This window comes from Desmodus rotundus, chromosome 8 (assembly GCF_022682495.2).
Source record: "Desmodus rotundus isolate HL8 chromosome 8, HLdesRot8A.1, whole genome shotgun sequence".
Taxonomy (NCBI): Eukaryota; Metazoa; Chordata; class Mammalia; order Chiroptera; family Phyllostomidae; genus Desmodus; species Desmodus rotundus.
Genome location: NC_071394.1, coordinates 36,611,925 through 36,635,175, shown reverse-complemented (window position 1 = coordinate 36,635,175; position 23,251 = coordinate 36,611,925). Strand labels below are relative to the sequence as shown.

The following is a 23,251-nucleotide window of genomic DNA, read 5'->3' as shown; positions in this document are numbered from 1 at the left end:
CCTCCCCGACTGGTACAAACCAAACTACTGATGTGTTTGCTCTCTTACAGTTTTACCTTTTTCAGAAGATCACCTAGTAATTGGGATCATAAAGTATGTAGCCTTTGTAGACTGGCTTTTTTTTTTTTTTACTTAGTAATTTGCATTTAAGATTTATCCAAGTCAGTTTGTGGCTTGATAGTACATTGCTTTTTATTATCAAATAGTATTCTATTGTATGACTATACTGTACTTCGTTTTTGCATTCATCTATTGAAGGGCATCTTGGTCACATCTAGTTTCGGACGATTGTAAAGGAAGATGCTGTAAACACTTGGATAAAGGTTTTCTGTGGACATACATTTTCAAATCAGTTGAGTCAATACCTAAGAATACAATTGCTGGATCATATGGTGAGACTATGTTTACCTTTGAAAGAAACTGCCAAATGCTCTTCAGTGTGGCTGAATCATTTTTCATTCCCAGCAGAAACCGAGAGCTCCAGTTGTTCGGTGTCCTCATAGGCAATTGGTATTACCAGTATGTTGGGTTTTAAGGTGGAGATCTAGTTTAATATGACCGCTGTCCTTATAAGCAGGGGGAGAGACACGGGGGATCATGCACACAGAAGAAAGACCACAGGAAGGCACAGTGAGGAGACAGCCTCTGCTAGCCATGGAGAGAGGCTTCGGGAAGCTCTGAACCTACCAGCACTTCTTCATGGACTTCGGCTTCTAGAATCATGAGGAGATAAATTTTTGTCATTGAAACTACTCAGTCTGTAGTATTTTGCTTTAGCAATCCTAGCAAACTAGTATACTAGGTTTCGTAAGTATTATTCTCGTTTTACATTTTTGAATTTGATATTTGGATCTGTAATCCATTTCAAGTAAATTTTTGTGGCAGATGTGAGGTGTGTGTCCAGGTTTACCTTTTTGCATGTGGATGCTGAATTGTCCCAGCAGCAATTGTTGAAATGACTGTCCTTTTCCCACTGGTTTGCTTTTGCACCTTTGTCAAAGATCAGTAGACTATTTTTGTGTGGGGTCATTATTATTTTTATAAGTAAATAAATGAGTTTGAATTGAAATTTTTAAACTTAATATTATATGCAAATATGGTAATGATCCATGTAGCTCAGTATCAACTATAAATCTATAGACTGATATATATATAATTTATTGAATCATTTATCTCCATGTTAATTTTTTTAATAGATGAGATTAGATTAATCTCTTCCTTAGAAGAGAACACTTCAATTTAAAGAAAACACCAACTATTTATACTGGCTTTTGGGAAGTCAGCTCTAGGCCAAAATTTTATATGTGATCTTTCAGGTCCAACCACTGACAAATGCAAAGTCGTGGGGGCAGGCTGCCCTGCCCACACAGACTCGGATGCACAGCGTGTCATGCCTGTCGTGTGGTCTCTGAAGAGGGTTGTGGTCAAGGACACCCCTACCCCCAGTCCTGCCTCCTGGTGGCCACGCATTTACCATACCTGCATCTGTTCGCCAGTGCAGAACTCGAGCATGTTATAGCTGCTTTGATCATATTTTATTCTGTCTTCCTGTTTCTTTGATTCTCCAGACCCCATATGGTTAAGCAAACATTCTTGTGGTTTCAAATTCATTTTCTTCTCATTCTGGGTGAAGGAATTTTTAACAGTTCTCAGGAAATTAGTGGCATGTTTGTTTTCAGAAATTAATTTCATTTGCATGTTATGAAACTTACACTAGATACCTTTAAAGTGCGAATAGACTCCTTGATAACTTCGCTTTCAGTTATTTCCAGGATGTCTGAAGCTGCTGCTTAATGCAATGTTATGATGTTTGTAAGAACATTTGTGTCTTTATAATGTCATGTTTCTCATGGCAATGAGGTTTGCGACTATTTGCATTTCCCTCTAAAGTTCTACAGAATTTTCAGCTAAATTTACTTAGAGAATATTTTTTCCTAATGCTTCAGCAGATTCACACACCAGCTGCTGGGCTCTTCTTCAAACTATATAGTAACATTAAGGTCCAGGAAAAGTACTGTTCAGGGCTCACTCTATGTACCAGACCCAGAGTCTGTCACTTACTATTAAAACATTAGCTTCCACAGATTAAGTATTGATTCCATCGTCCTCATTGAGTAAAAATATAGTACTTAGAAAGCTGTTTTATGTATTTATCCTGCTGGCACCTGCACACATGAATGCGCACTTCCAAATGGAAACATTCGCAAGTCCATTACAGAACAATCATCTCTCACCTATTAAATTTCACAACAGAAATAATCATAGCAGCTACAATGGCGACAGAGCCTGTGCTACCTATAGTGCACACAGTTGAGTTTACAGAATGAAACTCTAAATTATCATAATTCAGATGTTAAATACTTGAATATAAAAAAGCTGTAGGTAATACTTTCTAAAATGTTGGTAATCACATACACACACATTTTTAACTAAGTGCTATATCATAATAAAAGTCTAAGCTCTCACCTGGGGCAGTCTGACTCTTAACCGCACATAGAATATGGAGTGCAGTTGGTAGGAATCTCTTGGGTCGTCGTTAATGGAGATGCTGCCAGTTGGTAAGATGGTTTCAAGAAATAATATAAGTCCCTGTTTTCAGTGAATTCACAAACTAGTAAGGGAGACATATAATCAAATTTATTGGAAGGGAAAAACATTAATTATGTCAGTAGAGGTAAGTGCACTGTTTCAGCTAAGCACAGACGGAATGAGTTAGAATGAGTCTTCGTGGCAAAGTCGGAAGCCCTCACAGAAGAGGAGATCTCTGTGCTGGATATTTAAGGAAAGTGGACACTCTGTAGCCAAACAGAGAAACAAAAGGGGGCATTATAGGAAGAAAGATATTCTGTGAAAAGTCAAGGAAGTATGAAAGGCTAAGATCTGTTTGACAGAATATAAGTTTTGATAGTTCAGTATGGCCATACAGAATAAATACATGTGAGAAAGAAATGAGGATGAAATGAGGTTCCAGTGAAATTAAAGGTGATTGCAATATCATGCCATCACCCAGCATTTAAAACAAACTTTTAAGATTCTGAGGAGGTTCCGCTTGTTTTGTTTTGATATTTAAATTGAAATATCTAATTCAGTCAATAGGCAATTGCTCAATGAGAAAAGCGTAGGAGAGTAGGACAAGTAAAGCACACACAATATATTTGAAGGAGAAACCTCACTAAAGATCTGTATCTATATGATTGACAACCACCTGATTCAATATGTTTTCATTATGAAAATGATGTTGGGGATTTCTGACAATGGAACTGGCCAGCCCCAAAGACCTGGCCACACGCTGGCACACATGCTGGAGGGTCCACCACCAAAGTACCCAGAAGAATCTCAGCAAAATGACCCTCGAGAATAGTCTGCCACTCGAGAGCCACCGCTGTGGTCTTCTAATGTGCCTTTCAGGGTGTTACTTTAAAAAGTGAAAGTGCAATCCAGGCTCCCAGATGTTTAAGAAAAGCTTTTAACATGAAAGAGACCCAAACAAATAAACAGGAGAAAACCTTTAGAGGAAACAGAATGTAGAGAGTAGCAGTGGACTACAGTAATAAATGACCGGGGTGCCGCTTTCAGTGTGGCGCTCAAGTAGTTTCCTGCTAGGCTGAACTTCCTGCAGATTATTCCCAGAAACCTTGGATAAGATATTTAAGGTGTTATATTGTCCATGATGGGGACGGGAAGATCATTACTGAAGTATTCATAGGTATTACAAAAGTGAATATTTAATCATCATTCTGTTTTATCACATGATTACACAGCACGTGCTGTGTGTCACATAAAGTTGTAAGCATTTTAATATCAGTAACTCATTGGATCCTTGTATCAATCATATTGGGTAGGTTCCATTATTTACATCTTCATCTTAGAGGTGAAGAAACTATGGCCCAGAGAGATGAAGAAACTTGCCCAAAGTCACACAGCTAGTGAGGAACTGAGTTGGGATTCAAACTAGGTAAGCTAAAGAGTCCCTATTATTAATCGTTATGCCATATTTCACTATGGTGATTAATGAACACATGCAAAAAAAGTTTAATAGTCATCGCAGTTGCTAATGTGATTTCACTCACTCTCTTTATGGTGTCCAAAATCTGGGAAATGTTTAAAAATTGCTCAGGGGCTAAAAAATATTGCCAGGAACTTAAGGGTCTGGCAGTACAGATGACTTGAAAACCCTTCAGCTACTAACACCAAGAACTGATCAATGAATTATAACTAAGAGCCTTATAAATGCATGGCTGAACTGCTAAGAAAGGCAGGAAACTTGTCTTGGGCCAGAAATGAAGAAGATACCGAAAAGCAGGACAGGGAACTGCAGAGCTGACACTGTGTCTGCAGGGTTAACAGTACAAGGGCTTGAATTTAACGCCAGCGTAGGATGAGGGAGAATTGGGTCTGAGACCCACACCTTTTACGGGCTCACCGTTCAGTATGAGTGACGATTCAGGCAAAAAAAGCTCTTAAAAGTTGTGGGAAGGATTCCACATTTATACAACCACTTCGGAAAGCAATGTGACAATGTCTCATGAATCCGAATTTGTGCATTCTTATGACCAGGCAGTTCTTTTGCTAGGTTCATACCCTGAAGAAAGTCTAGACCTTGGGGAAAATCAGACATGGGTGAGAATTTTATTGCAGCGTTGTTTGCATTAAGTTAAAACTTGGAAGAGAAGAGTGGATAAATGAATTGTGTTAAATTCATATAATGGGATATGCAGAGCAGTGAAAGTCACTGTATTGTAGGCATGCACAGTAGCATCAGGGGTAAGTCTCAAAAGCTTCACTTTTGTAACAAAGACAAGTTGCAGAGTATGTGAAGCATTAAACCTAAGTGCTGAAATGTAGAAAATAGGAAATATTTTTTAATTACAATTCTTAACCTCAAGGAAGAATGAAAGCAAAAGAACTAATAATTCTCACAAATGCAAGAAACACAGGCCTGCAGGTGTAGTTGGCTTCCTTTTGGCCCAGCACGCACCCTGTAGACAGACCCTCAGAACAGCTCTCACAGCCACAGCAAGAAAGATGGGATGGCGGTTTTATTGAATATGTCCAAACTAGGAAATAGCCTCATATTCTCATTTATTTCACCAAAATTCAAATCAACTCAGTATAACTGCAAATCTTGTTTCTTACTCTGCTGCATCTTTGCCTCTTAGAGGCCTTGCCAAGGGTCTCTCAGTTCCTGAATTCACACCAGTGCGTGTACTCACAAACTTATGTGGAGACATTTCACTCTCTTTTGCTTTTAATCTTGTATTTTTCTCCCATCATGCTGCTCACCAAAGAAAGACTCGTGTTTAGGATCTGTTTATAGCTGTGTGTGTTTTATAACAATGTTTTTCTCCATCACAAAACAATTTAAAAAACAAAACAAAACAGGAGTCTGAGAAGATCTTGGAACCAACAAAATTGAGTAATTATTGTTTTTTTTTTAAAGGAACTTAACTATTTATTTATTTATTATTAAGTACTTTTGATTTTTATTGTTGGTCAAGTACAGTTTTCTGCCTCTCCCTCTGACCCTTCCCCACCACCCCAGCCCTCTCCACCTCCCTCCTGTTTCCCTCCCCCTTGTTATTCTCCTTGAGTCCTTTATAGTTGTTCCTGTAAACCCTTCTCCCTTTTCCCCCATTATCCCCTCCCCTCTCCCTTCTGGTTACTGTCAGTTTGTTCTTAATTTCAATGTCTCTGGTTATATTTTGCTTGCTTGTTTGTTTTGTTGATTAGGTTCCACTTATAGGTGAGATCATATGGTATTTGTCTTTCACTGCCTGGCTTATTTCACTTAGCATAATGCTCTCCAGTTCCATCCATGCTGTCAGACTGAAAGTGAAGGGCTGGAAACAAATTTTCCAAGCAAACGGATAGGAAAAAAAAGCCAGGGTAGCAAGACTCATATCAGACAAAATAGACATCAAAAAATGGCCATAAAAAGAGACCCAGAAGGTCACTTCATAATACTCAAGGGAGGAATCCATTAAGAAGACATAAACATTGTAAATATATATGCACCCAACATAGGAGCACCGAAATACATAAATAAAATCTTGGAGGACTTCAAGAAAGTTATTGACAGCCACACAATTATAGTAGGGGATTTCAACACCCCACTGTCAAAGATGGACAGATCTTCCAAATAAAGTATCAACAAAGATATTGCAGCATTGAACAATGTCCTAGATCAAGTGGACTTAACCAGTGTATTACATATAGAGCCTTTCTTCCCAAAGAAGCAAAATACACACTCTTTTCAAATGCACATGGAACTTTTCAAAGATAGACCACATGATAGGACACAAAACAAGCCTCAAAAAATTCAAGAAAGTTGAAATCACATCAAGCATTTTCTCTCACCACAAGGGACTGAAACTAGAAACCAACCTCAAGGAAAAACTTCAAAAACACTCAAACTCATGGAGATTGAATAGCATGCTATTAAACAATGAATGGGTCAAGAATGAGATCAAGGAAGAAATCAAAAAGTTTATTGTTATTTCTTAAAGTAACATCTTTATTGAGACAATAATTCACATACCAAACAATTCACCTATTTAAAGTGTACAACTGAATAGCTTTTAGTGTGTTCACAGAATTGTGCAACCCTCAGCACAATAAATTTTACATCACTTTTGTCGCTCCTGAAAGAAACCCATTAGCAGTCACTGTTCATCCCCTCACCTTTTTCTGTCCCTGCACTTCACCCTCCCCACCAGCCCTCTCAGCACCCCTCCCCTGCCTCCCATTCATCTGCCCGCTCTAAGAAACCACTGATCTATTTCTGCTCTGTAGATTTGCTTACTGTGGATCTATCACATCAGCAGAAGCATACACTCTGTGGTGTTCTGTGGTTTCCTTCATTTAGCTGTAGCATGCATCAGTACTATCTGTATTCCTTTTATTACCAAATTAGATTAAATGGACATGACACATGTTACTTGTTTTTCATCAAGTAATAGATATTCGGATATTTGGATCATTTCCACTTTTTGGCTTTTATGAATATTGCTTCTATGAATATTCATGCATACGTTTTTCTGTGGTCACATGTTTTCATTTTTCTTGAGTGTATACCTAGTGGTGGAATTGCTGGGTATAACGATAACTTGAAACCCTACGAAGAACAGTCACACTCTTTCGAATGGGCCACACCCTTTTTCATACACACCAGCAGTGTATGAGGGTTCCAGTGTTTACAGATCTTTGCCAACACTTATTACCTATTATTTTTATTACAGTGCAAGAATCCTAATGGATATAAGTGGTATCTCACTGTGGTTTTTAAAAATTATTTTCAATTATAGTTTACATTTAATACTATTTTGTAGTAGTTTCAGGTATATAGCATAGTGGTTAGGGAGTCGTATACTTTACAAAGTTTCCCCCCCAATATTTCCATTATCTACCTGGCGCCAAACATAGTAATTACAGTATTATTGACTACATCCCCTATGCTGCACTTTACATCCCTCTGACTATTTTGTAACTGCCAGTTTGTACTTCTTAGTCCCTTCACCTCTTTCACATAGTCCCCCAACTCCTCTCCCCACTGGCGATCCCCAGTCTGCTCTCGGTGTCTGAGTCTGTTATAATTTTGTTTGTTTATTTCGTTCTTTGGATTACACATGTAAGTGAAATCACATGCACTGTATTTATCTTTCTCTGATGTATTTCTCTGGTCATAGTACCTTCTAGATCTCTCTGTGCTGTTTAAGTGGTAAGACTTAATTATTTTTTATGACTGAGTAGTATTTCACTATATCCATCCATATGTATCTGTATCTATCTATATCTACATATAGATATATAAAAGCTGTGAGACATATATACGTATGTATACATCTCACAGCTTTTTTCCCCATTACTGATGGGCACTTGGGCTGCGTCCATATCTTTGTGATTGCAGATAATGCTGCAGTGAATATAGGGGAGGGGCCCATGTATTCTTTCCTGTTAGTGTTCTGGGTTTCTTCATATATATATATATATACTGCCCAGACGTGGAATTGCTGGGTCAAAAGGTGATTCTATTTTTAATATTTTTTGAGAACCCTCCATACTGTTTTCCACAGTGGCTACACCAATCTGCATTCCCACCAACAGTGTACTAGCACTTTTGTTTGTTGATTTATTGATGATGGCCATTCTGACAGCTGTGAGGTGATATCTCACTGTGGTTTTAATTTGCATTTTTCTGATGATTAAGTGACATTGGGCATCTTTTCATTTGTCTATTGGCCATCTGTATGTCATCTTTGGAGAAGTATCTTTTCAGGTCCTCTGCCCATTTTTTAATTGGATTGTTTGTTTTTTGATGTCCAGTAGTGTGAGTATAAATTTTGGGTATTAACCCCTCATAACGTATATGTATCACTGGCAATATCTTCTCCCATTCAATAGGTTTTCTTTTCACTGAGTTGATGGTTTCCTTTGCTCTTTCAAAACCAGAGCCCACACTTTTAAACATTCACCTATATTGCCTCTTGTATTCTAAAAATAGTGAGAAATACCAAAAAATTATATTACAGTGTTCAAACACATACTTCTTGTTGTGGAAACATATAAGATTGATCAGTTGTACTGCATGTTAAATGGCATTATTGAATATTCTTCTAGATAGAAATAGCTTTGAAAGTAAAAGCATTACAAAAATAATAGAAGTAATTGAAGTATTAATGGGTATTGAAAACAGATACGATTGAAATTTGTCCTGTGTAATACAATGAAAGAACACATGGTTCAAAGGAAGACATACTTGGATTTGAATTTTGCCTCTATCGCCAACTGGATTGGTATGTTATTGAACAGCCATTGGCCTTGGTTTCCGCATCTGTGACATTCAGTAATAGCAATGTGTAATCACGGTTGCGCAGTTTTTATAAGTAGCTGACCTATAATTCAGCCTCAGGTTTAACCCCAAAGCCAGTTTAGCTACCTGTGGGAAAGTTACACGTTAAGGGAGACAGACATATCAAAGGACACTTCAACACGACTCCAGTACGAACAAATACAAAGAGAACAGGTAGAATAGATATTAGAATAATTTAGTTTTGCACATTTCATTTCACAAAGTAGCAGTCTGTCACTGTCTATTAATTTTTTATTGTAGTGAGACTATTTTGAAATTAAATATCAGTGAACTATAGAAGGTTGAGCATATTTCCATGTACCCTGCTTAAATTTTTAAATGTTCTTACTGTTGTTGCTATATTAAGAGAAGTTTTTGATATATTTCCATTTTATTAATGAAATGAAAATGTGAAAAATATTTTTCATTTGATAATAGTTTTGGCAAAACAGAGTGGTCAGGAATGCTGAGAGCAAGGAAGAACTATCCTAACACATGAAATTTGGAGTTTAGTGATAATGATTTAATATTAAAATATGTATAAGGATATGAATGTCAAGAGCAATAATTTACAGACAAAGGTCCTAAAATACATTTTAGAAAAGAGATGTAGCAGAAAACACTTGTCATCAGTTCTAGTCAGTTGGTTTCCACTGACCACTGACAGTTGTGTACTCAAGCGCAGGCTTTGGCTACAGGATGAATAACCTCTCTTTTTAAAAAAAAGAAAAGAAAAAAAAATAAGAGAGAAAGAAAAGTGGCAAATTGAAGAGAATAGACCCAAGAAACACATAAAAGCTAATTGATGCTGTTATTTTATGAAACACTATATTTAAATACTTTATAAATACTTAGAAGAATGTACTGAACAAAATCTATTAGATTTTGTTGTGCGTGTAAATGGAGGATTTAAACACAAGTGATTGAGAAAGAGGTTTATAGGCTTCACAGTTGCCTAATGAATTACCAGCAGTGTATTCATTTATTCTTTCTGTAGTTCACTTATTCCCCCATGTACCCACCTGTTTGTTCATTTGTTCATTCAGTGTTTGGTTTCCTAATCTTCCAAGTGAAGTTAGCAAGGTTAGCTGTTACTACTCATGACCTCACCATAGATCTTTGTGACAGGTGTGTAAGTCAGTGCGATTCCCTGGCATGTGTGGAAGCTTAGTCTGTGCTTAGACATCACAGAATTCTCTGTCTCGGGTCATCAAAACCATTTGAGGGTTGGAGGATGGGTCTTACCTGTTGGGAATGAACCAGCATTGACTTTGGAAGGAATGTGCTGACTGCTTGGGGCACCATAGTATCCGGAGTGTTTTTGCAGAGAGTTGTCATCCTTTTTCTCTTCTAAAAAAAAATGTATATTCCCTTTAGGCAATGGAGGTTCCTCTTACTCTTCTAAAATATACAGTTAACCTTTAGTTCTGGGGCTGTTGAGAGGTGCTGCATTATGACTGAGCATTAGCTGGCATTTACAGAGATGCGTGTTTGAGAAGTGGGTCCCACGTTACTTATTCTTTGAGAGCTGAACTGGAGCGATAGCACATCCTGTCCTAGGCAGAGTGCCTGGTTCCCATGGTGCACACCAAGTAGAATTGATTTTCCTTAGCAAGTCGTCTTTTGTTTGCCTAGTCCTCCTTATTTTCTCCTTCCTTTCAAAAAACCCAGTATCACGTTACAGTATTCTGTGACATTTTTATTGTTTAGTTACATTTCCTCTTAACAAAGACTATGACTTATTGGAATGAAAAATTAATACAGTATTATTTTGGAAATTATAAGCAAAAAGCTTGTCAGGCTTAATAACATTGATAATATCAAAGGTATCTGCAGTTTCATATCTGTAGATTTCCTTTAAGGGATTCATGATGTAATGCAAATAAACATGTTATGAAGTTGACATAAAGTCTTTTAGATGATTATTGCTTAAAAGCATTCCACTTATTAAAAATTAAATATTAAAACCTAATATTTAAATGTGGAAATTAAAGAGACATGCTCCTTGAGAAGGCTGGGATTTCCCAAGCTGGCAGCTTCATTTGGGTTCATCTTGTCTCAAGGAATTGATAGTGATGGTGGCGATAATTATCTTGGTATGGTGACAATGACAACAATATTAGCACTACCCTTTATGGAATCTTTATTGTGCTCCTGGCTGTGTATTGAGTGTTTCCTGCATTATCTCATGTAACCCTCATAAACTTGTAAACTAAGTGCTATTTGCCTTCACTTTACAGATGAGTTCAGGGAGGATAGCTTTGCTGAAGACTGCACAGCCAGTGGCAAAGCCCAGATTCTGCCCTGGGCTAGAACTCCTAGGTCTGTGTTCTCGATGATCATACTTGATAGGCTCCCAAATAATGTGTTCCTTCCTTTAGCTTTTTAATTTAGTTTTTCACTTAGGACTCTTCAATGTCCCACTTCTCCACTTTCTTTTCCAGAACCCCCTTTATTTCTGTTTCTGATGTAGCCTCTCCACCATAAAGCTCAAAAGTCAAAATCCTGATGATACATTGAGTTCTTTGGGAAGACGTTCGTCCCTGTTTGTTACAAAGTGGTAAGGTGAGAGAGTTAGAGGGAGGAAACAAGTATGCTTGGGGTGGCTCCTAGGCAAATTCCAAGAACCTGTATAATTTCAATATTTAATTAATTTCAAAGTATTACACTGCTGATGCTTCCTAATTAGGTCAACTGGCCTTCCCCATTGTTCTCCGGTCTCATCAAAAATCATTTGCCTAAGGAGCTGTGCAAGGTGTTTTACAAATGTTAGACAAGGGCTTTAGAACATCGTATAAATTGGATTCTGTGTATTTGTGAATTATGCTGGCAGGCAGTCCTGTAACACAATGAAGTCAAAACAGTCTCAACGAAAATCGCCTTTTCATGCTGTACCTAGGCCATGAAAGGATTATAAAGGTACCATGTTATGTGTGAAAATGGTTAAATTCAACCTAAGACAATGGTTTCTTTTCAGATTATCTTAAAGGGACTAAATGAAATAAATTCTTAAAACGTACAACAATGGGATATTAATTAAATTGAAGATATGCTTATGAAGAACCTACTGTATGAAAATATACTGTTACATACTGTAAAGCATAAAAGGAATAAGATACAGTTCATGATTTTAGAGAGTTTGCTATTTAAAATAAGAGGGACCATGATATGTGTGTAATTAATTAAATGGAACAGAATAGAATATAAATGCCATGTATCAAAGACAAAATTTAGCCCGAAAGAACATAGCTGAATTGAATTGCTCTACAAAAATGTAATTAATTCACCCAACTTCAATTAATTGAGTGCCTACTATGTGCCAGGTCATGAGATATCTGCAAATTAAATTCTTGACTATGCTGTTTTGCCATATATAACGTGCACATTTTTGCCCAAATTTTTGAGGGAAAAATAAGGGTGCACATTAAACATGGGTCATACTAATTCCGTATCTATAGAAATGTTTTTAATTCTTTTATTTATACTTATGCATTAAAAGTGTAACTCTAGATTGCAGTGACGATATCCATATACAAAATAACACCCTGAAATATGATAATTGGTTTTGTTTCTAAATATAAATAAATTAAAAATTGAATTAAAATGAAAGTGTTTTTCCTGAAAGTTTGGGCCAAAAACGTGGGTGTGCATTGTACAGGGCAAAATACAGTAATTTTCAAGATACTGGGCAGAGAATTAAAATAGCCTCAGCTTTGGAGTTAGAAAAACCTGAATCAAACTTGGCTTTATCAATTACTCATTGTGTGACCGGGCAAATAATTTATAATATCTTAGCTTCAGTGCAGAAATCAGAAGGTCATCTTTGATTCCATCTTTCAGCTTCATCCTACATACAATCAACAAATTAGTCTTCAAATATTTCTTGAACACTTTGCATCCTTTCTATCCACTCCCCAGTCCAAAGGCCGGCAGCCCTCATGGTTGGTTTATGGATTCTGCAACCCGAATTGGTTTTGCTATCTTCACATAATTCTTCTTTAATTTGCCATGAATGTTGTAACTTTCTAAAAGTTAAAACAATCTTTTTAAAACTTTTACCTGACTATGTATAACACTCCTCTGCTCAGAAGCCCTCAGCCACTTCTCATTGCCCAGAATATGCAAGTCTGTGCTTAAGGCATTTAAGACTTCTAATGACCTGAGCTCTGCTCACATTTTTAACTTCACATGCCAGTCTTCCTCCGTAGATACCCTGTTTCCCTAACCACCAGTCTGTTTTGTGTCTCCGTGCCTTTGCACGTGGTCATTGTTTAATGCCAAAACCTGAAATTTATCCCTATCCTCATTCTACCAATTCTTTCTGAAACACTTTAAAATTTTTTGCTCTTTTTTTTTAACACGTTGCTTAAACACCATCTCCTTTATAGACTTTTCTTGATGGTCCTGACACAGGTAATTTTCCATTATCATATGCGCACAGCATGTTTTATATATCTCCTATATTAGCACTGTGCACTCTTACGTCATTCTTTGTGTCTGTGCCAATTGCCTCAACGAGACTGAACCTGAGAACAAAGACAAGGCCTTTCACCTCCGTGTCCTCAGTCCTGACGTAGTGTCTGCCATGGGGAGGCTGTGCAATAAATATGTGTGATAGCAATGAAGTCAGGTTTGGGGATAAATTTAAAGAACCAAGAAATGCTTTGTGGAGGAATTGGTATTTGAGGTAGGCCTTGGAAAACTTCTGAAATATTTCCTGAATTTTAAAAATGTAATTTTGCTATACATAGTATATTAATATTTTTTAAATTCTCACCTGAGGATATGATTTTAGAGAGAGAGGAAGAGAGAGAGGGAGAAAGAAAGGAAGAGCAATGTGAGAGAGAGACATTGATTGGCTGTCTCCTGTGTGCGCCCAGACCAGGGATTGAACCCACCATTTAGTTATGTGCCTGTCTGGGAATTGAACCCACAACCTTTTGGTGCACAGGATGATGCTCCACCCAAGTGAGCAGCCTGGCCAGGGCTGTTCAGTGTATTAATGTACACAGATGTATATATCTGCATGAGTCTGCTTTTAATACATAAGTGTCTTGCCAGCGAAGCTTTGTCTTTTCTCTTTGGGGCCCTAGGGGCAGTGCTTTGACCATGGTAAAGACTAAATAAGTTGGTTAATTATATGACTTAAAAAAGCATCTTGCTAATGTGTCCTAGAGGATGCCAGCCCTTGGTTTCAGAGAGGTGCCGCTCTGATTCTCCACTGCTATGTGCTATCAGAAATACTTGACTTTTCCCCTGGGTCATAGATGACTCTACCTTGTAGCAAAGAAAAGTGTTTATATTCATTCTGTATATGTAATTTGCCCTGAGCATGTTTAAAAAATATGAGCAAGTACATCTTTGATCCACAGTGGAAAACCTGTGACAGTATGGGCACCTCACTGCTATTTGATTGAACTCTCCCTGGGCAGATCATTGAGTCTGATTGTCCAAGTAATAACTTGGGCAGCTTCCCACTCCAAATCACATCTATATCAGTGATAAGTAAGCTCTTAAGTATCCTGGCTGATATCTTATCTGAATTATTTAAATGGAATTAGCATTACTTTCTTAGATATTACATTCTTATCTTAACTGGTGCACGTTTCCACATAAGTATATCATTTAAAACAGGGGTCCCCAAACCCATCAGTGGCCTGTTAGGAACCAGGCCCCACAGTAGAAGTGAGCAGTGAGCAGTGGGCAGGGAGGGAAGCTTCCCAGCTTTACTGGGCTCTGAGCTCTGCCTCCTGTCCTGCACCCTGCTCCCACCTGACCACAGTCCCTGATGCCCGGTGCCACAAATGTTGGGGACCACTGATTTAAAATACAGATGAAAAAACACTGACACTAATAAAAAATGATAAATTACAGAAATCCAGAACACAGTGAAGAAAAAGAAATCTGTGCAGTTACAGTCTGCTTCAAGGACATTTATTCCCTTTATGCTAAACCTTTGTATTTACCAATATAAGTCTTTATTTTGGTAGCGTGTCATGGTTAAGAGGAAGGGAAATTGTCATTGGAAGCCTCAATGGTTTTTTCCACGGGAAAGAGAGCTCTGTGAAGAAACCTCTGTGTTTGTAGATCTTCAACTTGAAAATCCCTCCATGGTCAGAAGGGCATTGGCTAAATTTGAGGAGTTCATGGAATATCTAGAAGGATCATTGTTAAGCGGAATAGGGTAGCCTCTGAGACGTAGATATATAATTACAGACAGACATGATTATATGTGGATTAGGAAGGCAGACTTGGAAGGGGTGGTGCTGGCTGGCTTTTATCTCTTCTTCAGTCAAAAGCTGGAGTTGCTCCCAACCTTTGGGAGTTTTCTGCTGGGTCCTCAGCCTACAGAAGGCTTGCTCCAAGCCAAGATAGATTTTCCAAAGGAAGGCACCTTCATTTTCGTGGCAAACCCTCAGACCCACCCACCTTCTCACAACTCTGCCCTTCTCGGACCCTGAACCACTGTAGGCAGAGCAGGAGGTGGCAAGAAGAGGTTCCGTTGGGGCTGTGGGGACGACCCCCGTGAGAACTGCATTTGAGCTGTCGAAGAGTAGCCAACAAGCACCAGATTTATAAGCACTTTGAAAGAAGCCCCTTAACCATTGGCTTTTTGAGCGAAGCTGTCGCTAGGGAGCAGCGGGCAGGGAGAGCACAAGCTGGGGATAAGCCCAGGTTGGTGGTGGTTGTAACCTGGGAGAGGGGCACACGCACTCTACTCTCGTACACACACTCCAGCGAGTTGGAACCCTGAGGCCCTGTCCTCGGAGGGCGCCCCCAGGTGCCGCTCTGGGCGGAGTAGCAGCTCCCGGCTAGCCTCCCAAGCCCAGATCCCTGCTGCTGCCACCCAGAGGAGCGAGGCCCCGTGGCTCCAATTCCCCAGCGCCAGCTCCAGAGCCCGTGCTGCGGGGAGGGAGAGCGGTGGGGGCGGGTGCAGTAGGAGAGCGCAATGAATGAGTTCCCCCCTCGTCTCCGAGTTGTCTGAGTTGGCGGCGCTGTGCTGTGCAGGGTTTCCGGCTCTCAAAGCCCCACGCTTGCCACTCCGGTGGCTGCAGCCCACGCCCACGGCCCAGGCAGAGCCCCTCCAGGCTTGGGGAGCCCAGCCTCGCTAGCTCCGCTCCGGACCCCGCCCCAGTCCAGGGAGAAGGTGGGTGGGCCCCCGGCAGAGGCGCGTTCTGCCCGCACTCAGCGCCGGCCCCTGCTCTCTCTCCATGGCGTCGTATCAGCAGTCCCGGATCCAGGCTTACCTGGAGAAGAACAAGATTGGTCCCCTGTTTGAGGTAAGGCGCCGTGGAGGAAGGGGTGCCCAGAGGAAAGCATAACATGTTGGAGGGAAGGAGGGATAGAGAACTGCGGGGCAGGCGGGGCGCCCCTGTGGCGCCAGGTCACTGCTATCTATCCCTTTTCGGGGCCAGGTGTCCCGGAACACAGGCTGTCTGGCACTTCCCTGGTTACCTGGGCGCAGACAGGTGAGCTCGGCAGGGTCCAGCCTCAGCCTGGCGGTGGAAGTTTGAGCCGTCTGACTGCCCAGCAGTACCTAGAAGCCACACGCCCAAGACGCCGACAGACTGAGAGGGCTGGCGCGTACACACACACACACACACACACACACACACACACACTGGAATTAACACTGTCTTGCACATTGGATTTTTAAAAAATGTGGGTAGTAGTAGAACCCGAAAAGGTGGAGGAGGTGCTGAGTAGTGGAAAGCAGCACGGTTAACGGGGAGAAAGTGGAACTGGTAAGGAGTGGGCTTCGGTAGGCGCGGGCGTGTTGAATAAAATTGTCAAACTGAGACGCTGACCTCGGTGTCGGGAAGAGAGGAGAGACCTTAGCATTGCAGACCTACCTGGATGAGAGGCAGAAAGGGGAGGAGAAAGGTTCGGGGAAAGCTTACGCATTGATGGGAAGGAGACGTAGCTCTGTGCTGTGTTCTCCTGCCAAAAAGAATTGATGACAAAAATACAGCAGGAGAAAGGAAGAGCAGGAGGACTCGCGAAAATGAGAATGGGAAATAGAAACCTGGCAGGGGTCAAAGGTCCCACCGGGTGTCCAGACGCTGGGCAGATGCTGAGGCCAGCGGGGAGGGGCACCCCTGGTCCCTTCTCCATGTCCAGCCGCCCAAATAAATGGGCCTCCTCGGGTGGGGCGAGGGGACTTGGGAGGGTCCAGATACCGTCCCTAGCCCTCCTCCCAAAAAACAGTTGTGGCCACTCTTGGGGGTTACGTGTCCCTGGCCTCAGAGTAAGGATGGTGCCCAGCAGCTGGAAGAGATACTGAGAATGGAGAAGCTTCTCTAGGACCCAAGAGAGTGAGAACCACAGAGAAAACAGTTATGCGAACTAATGCCCCAATACAAAAAGGGAGAGGGTGACAAGGGCGTGAGATGAGCTACATCTTCTATCTGGGGAGGACGGGTCTGAAATATTCAAGACTGCGTGATTTCTTAGTTTTCCTGCTCAACTTTAACTTACTGTCTTGAACGATAGGACCATAGTTTCTACAGAAACTCACTGTTGTTAGAGTCATAACACCCTACAGTGTATGTCTTGATTCTTGTTTCTGCTGAAAGTGTTAGTTAGCACAGGAAGCCCATATCCAAAAACAATGTAGAATTGCTGGAGCTAGTAGAATTCTTTTCTTTACCGTTAGTGAAATATTTGGAAAATATAGGTAATGCTATATATTTTTTGAAAATAGAAGCCTAATAAATAACCTTTTGTGGTAGTGCATTAATTATATCAAAAGAAACATAAAATAAATATTTACGTTTAGAGTGTTTCTACTCTCTTAGCATATAAAGTACAATTTACCAAGTAGAATAAGTGAAATGCTTTTAATAGATGCTATTTTCATTTAACATTTTAAAATTCCGAAGAGTCTCTTCAAGTGATAATAGAGTTTGGAATGCATGCAAACTTCCCACATAATTAGGAAATAAATCTATTTATGTTTATATAAATCTTTATATTTACCAAGTCCTCATTTCAAGAAAATGCTCACCATCTAGTTCTGTAGTGATGAATTTTAAGTAATGTCAAAATTTTCCTATAAAATTGTTAGACCTCCTCACTAAAAAACACATAAACAAACAATGACAATCATATGCTTTGTATTTTATCCATTTCTTTGGTGACATATTACATATATCCCCATATACAGTATTGAGTAGTTAATTTTTAAAGACTGTGTGTACAGTTTAAATAATTGAAGGGAGAAAATAGATAAGTTCTCTTTTAACAAAAGCAGGCCCTTATACAATAATTTTGATCTTTGTAGAGCCTTGGTTTTGAGACTAGAATTATACATACTTCACAAAATTGGAAAACCTCGCTAGCTTGTGGCTGCCTGTCTCTTCTCATGCTGGAGAACGGTGAACCTGGTGTGAAGAGGATATTGTTGCTCTAACGTTCTCCTCGAAACTCCCAGCACTTTGGTCACTGGTCCATGTAAGAACTGCTCAGGACAAAAAAACAAACAAAATAAAACAAACAAGCAAAAAACCTGCTCCGGAAATTAGAGGAGGAGCCAAGGATCTGAAGAAGAGGCACAAATGATTATTACATATTTAATTCCTGGTTCACATTATAGAAACAGTGACTGACATAAGCTAGAAATTGCTTTTTGTCAATCACACATTGAAATGGGTAGGTGTCTCCTAGTTTTATTAACTATTGTGATTTTGTGCGTGGGTTGAGGTACTGGAGTTGGTGACATAGGTTTTCTTTAGTTTTGAAAATCTACAAGACCTGACATTGTCCCCTTTACAGATTTTTAAAATTAAGAATGTTTAAAAACATATTGGAGTGAGGTACTTTAAAGAGAGCACATGAGTGTTACTTGAAAAAACAGCAAAGGTATCATACTATTCTTGAGAATACTTGTATCCTGGTTTTCCACATGCGTATCTTATTTACTTAGTTGTTATTTGTTTGTTTCTTACTTAGTTTCTTTCTTTCATTTTTTACCAATCATTATTATTTTTACTTTTAAAAAGATTTTATTCATTTATTTTCAGGGCAAGTGAAGGGAAGGGAGGGAGAAAGACAGGGAGAGAAGCAACACTGTGTGGTTGCCTCTTGCGTGCATGTGCCCCGGCACGTGCCCCAACTGGGAAGTGAACCGGTGAACCTTTGGTTTGCAGGCTGGCACTCAGTCCACTGAGCCACACCAGCCAGGGCCTTACTTTGTTTCTAACATTTTATCATTTAAGAAGCTTATAAAGTGCTGTATACAATATGGTGTTTCAAAACTACTTAAAATGAATCTTGTTTCCAGGTGATTTAATAGTATAAGTTTATACTACCTTTAAATATGATTTAAGGTATTTTGAGGCATTGTAAAACCATGCCTAGAAATCATTGCATTGGAGTTTTGGGTAATGACATTTTAAATCAGATAATAAGACGTTATAAGATAAAAATGGTAGTGGCAACTTATGTTCTACAACTCTGATATTTTTTATATATTTTTATATTTTTGATAAAGATGTAACACTTTCAGTATTCCATTGGCTTATTCAGGGCTGGCAACTAGGGCAACCTGGGCATCGATCTATACAGTATGCTTGACACTGCTTCAATAAATTAGCACTGTAATCCTGTTTCCTACAGATTTCCACACAGGGCTCCTTAACTGTGGCATGGTTTGGCTCCCACCGAAGGAGAGTATTTTTGCAACATAGATAGGCAAAATGTATGGTGTAGACACAGTACATCTCAATCCCTAAGGCCAACCACTAAACAGCCAAAAGAATTTGGCAGTCAGAACTTCTGAAACTGAATAATTAACTGGCATATAGCTTTTTATTAGGATCAGGTGATTTATTTGTCTATATTATAAGCAGTTTAACTTAGTTCCCAAGAGATATATGCTGTGGAACATCGCAATAAGTTTGTTTTCAACATACAGAAGTATACGATTTTAGTGTTTCCCATTTCCTTTAAAGAAATAGAGTAATTATTTGAAAATTATTGATAGTAAGGGTGTTCAGGGCAGTCATATATCTTGGTTCGGGCCCAAGCATACTCATAAAAATGGAAAATCCTAAAGTATTAAAAAGCTGAAAATAGGGTCTTCATAAAATCTTCATAAATTTTTTAAATCTATGGGGACTGAATATGTGGCCAGCCAAATTCACTACATTTCTCCAGATGTGGCCTGACCCACTCCAAGGAGAATGGAACCACTTTATCACCTTCTTTGTTTAGCTCAGAGGGCCCCACCCCCCAACATGGTCTGAATTGGGCGTATGTCATGAGGTGGACTTGTGTCGAGGGTGTGGCTGCTCGTAGCCTGAATTATTCATGTACTTGGTGCTGCACAAGTTGCTTTTTGCAGGTACCCTGCCCCACACTTTTCAGCCACATCTGTAACCCTGAAATCCACTGGCCTGAAGAGTAGCAGGATCAGGAGATTTGTTACAAATGAGTAGAGGAGTGTTGTGAAAATAAGTAAATATACTGAAAAAAAAGCAAGGCAACTTTCTCACTGATGGAGTTGGGAGTCACGAATGTAAAAAGGGGGAAAGGTAGAATGAACCTTGAAGTGCTGGAATGAAATTGGAGGTAGTGATGTGACCTGACGACTTTCAATAATAGCAATAGATATAGAGGTAACAGAAGAAAATATAGATTTGCATGTGTTAACATATACATAAATGTATACATTCTTCCTTACTCTGCCTTACTGTGAGGGCCTGGGAGTAGCAGCACCCCCGTAGCAGTAAGCATTCTTAGTGACCGTATTTTGAGTTGTAAATACCATTCTCTGTTAAGTGGAACCAGGTACCCTTGGAGAAATTGTTGATTCCAGGCTTGCAACTGGGAAAGTACAAGATGAACCTGGAAAATCTTATTATGCCAGAAAGTAAGAAAGTGGCCAAAGAAAAAATAGATACATGGCAAGAGAACGTAGAAGCCAGCTTGAAGAAGCTCTTATTAACTAAATCTGGGACAATTTAACAATAAAAATTAAAAATGATAACAACAGATTATCTTCCCTGTATAAAGCAGGAATATTTTACTGCATAGGGATAATAATGAGATACATGAATGTGTTCAATTTATATGGGGAAGAAAAAGCTCTATCATAAGTTGAATGCCAGTGAATAAAAATAGAAAGGATGATGGAATTAAAAAATCACTACTTGGCAATCATCTTAATAATTCAGGCAAGAAACATTAATTGATGCTAAAACAAATGGGTGAGAATTGTATGAGGAATGAGGTGTTACATCATCTCTAGTATCTTTTCACAAAATCGTTGTTCGTTACAAAGGAAAAAGTAACTTTGAAGTGAAGAAACCTGGCAGACACTCCTTTACCTAAATGAGAAGGCAAACCAGCACTCAGTGCCCCCTGGCAGGATGCAGTTAAAACAGCATGGCCTCGCTTTTCTAATATTTCTGCCAATCATCATGGCCTGAACTGAAGGAGAAAGTATTTGTAAACTCGATGGGGAAATTTTATTTTCCCGGAGTCTTCGAACATGCTAAGGTTGTGAAGTCTAGGGGGGTCTCAGACTGAAAGGACATGATGACTGAGTGCAGACTAGGGGCCTGGAGCCGATACTTCCGCTATGAAGGACCCTATCAGGAAAGTTAGTGACATGGGAATGAGGTCTCCGTGTGAACGATATATGGAATTTTTGTGCTGTTTGTGTACTCTTTCTGTAGGTTTAAAATTATTTCAAAATAAAAAATATTAAAAATAGAAGTAAAGAGCATCTAGAAAGTATTTACAAACTTGCCCACCCATTTGGTTTCTTTAAGCATTAAATTATGTAAATGTAGTTAAGAATTCTATTAATGGTTTATACATGGGAACCAATAAATAATAAGCTAAAGTTCTGAGTAAAGAAAATTTGCAATTCTGCTTAACTAAGAATGTGCATTTTCTTCTTCTTCCTTTCAAAATGTTATTGAAATATCAGCAAAAATATTTAAAAATAAATGCATAAGAGTGCTAAAACACAAGAAAAGGTTCTGAGACAGAGAGACTCTCCTTTAGGAACAGAGCACCTTTTTTATGAGTGGTGGCATCTGCTTTGCACCTCTCTATGGTCAAGTGACAGTCAATGATATGTCATGGAAAGGTTTGAAATTTCCTGAAAGTTGCTGTAAAATGTGTGGACTCAGTTGGGACCTGCTCCTCCTATGGTATGTCTTCCCTCCCTCCTGTTGTGCAGAATGCCCCTTTGCAATTCCTCCTTCCTACCCTTTCTCACTCCCTCCCCATCCTCAGGCAACTACTGATGTTTTGTCACTATGGATTAGTTTTCCTTTTCTAGTGTTTCCTATGCATTTATATTTCTTGTTATATTTTTTCACTCAACATAATTATTTTGTATTCATTTATGTTATATCATGTACCAATAGTATGTTTCTTTTTATTACTGAGTAGTACTTTGTATGGATTTATGCTTTCCTTTCCCCTTGAGTATTTACCTGGAGTAGACTGGCTGGATCATGTGGTAGGTGTATGTTTAAACTTTTAAGGCCTTAGCCACATTTTTTTAAAAAAGTGGACGTACAATTTTACATTCCTGCTAACAGTATATGAGAGTTCTATTTGCTCTACATTCTCACCAAAACATGGTATCGCCTGTCTTTTTAATAACAGCCATCCTTACAGGCAAGTGTGGTATCTTGTTGTGGTTTTCTTGTATATATCTCTGATGCCTGATGCTGCTGATTACTTTTCATGTGGCTGTTTGCCTTCCATATACTTTTGGTGGAGTGGCCTTTCAGATATTTTGCACATTTTTAATTTGGTTGTTTGTATTCTTGTTTTGAGTTTTAAGAGTTCTTTATATATCCTAGGTCCTTTGCATTTTCATATGAATTTTATAATCATTTTGTCAATTTTCACAGAAAAAATACCTGCTGGGATTTTGACTGGAGTCTTGTTGAATTTATTGATGTAATTAGACAAAATTGAGGTCTTAACAATTTTGAGTTAATGTAGAAAATTCAAGAGAATGTACAGAAAAACATCCAGGAACTAGTAAGTGTGTTTATCAAAGAATCAGATATATGTTCCATGGACAAAAAGTAATTATGTATTTCTGTCTCACTAAACAACTATAGGAGTTAAAATAGAAAAGATACTTTTATAATGGCATCAAAAATAGGAAATACTTGGGAAATACTGAAAACTATAGAATACTTCTCAGAGATTTGTCTGTCCGAATCAATGAAGAGGTACTACCTGGTTCGTGGATGGCACAGTATTGTGAAGAGGTTGAATGACATACACTGTCTGACTTCCACAGCCATTAAAAGTGTTACAAGTAAAATACAGTGCACTATTGCTGTAAAAATAGAAAATAGATATATGGAACAGATTGAGTTCAGAAATCCAAACCCATGCCTATGTGGTCATTAAAGAGGGAAACGC

General features: G+C 39.0%; 1 protein-coding gene across 1 annotated transcript in view; it reads left to right on the top strand.

Annotated features, from left to right (window-relative positions):
- The first annotated feature begins 15,746 nt into the window (after nucleotides 1-15,746).
- C8H8orf34 (chromosome 8 C8orf34 homolog) overlaps nucleotides 15,747-23,251 on the top strand; it is a 301,307-nt gene continuing 293,802 nt past the window's right edge. The window contains 3 exon segments of the mRNA XM_053929857.1: nucleotides 15,747-15,849; nucleotides 15,851-15,976; nucleotides 15,979-16,128. Coding sequence (XP_053785832.1) covers nucleotides 15,802-15,849; nucleotides 15,851-15,976; nucleotides 15,979-16,128 — 324 coding nt within the window. The 5' untranslated portion in view covers nucleotides 15,747-15,801.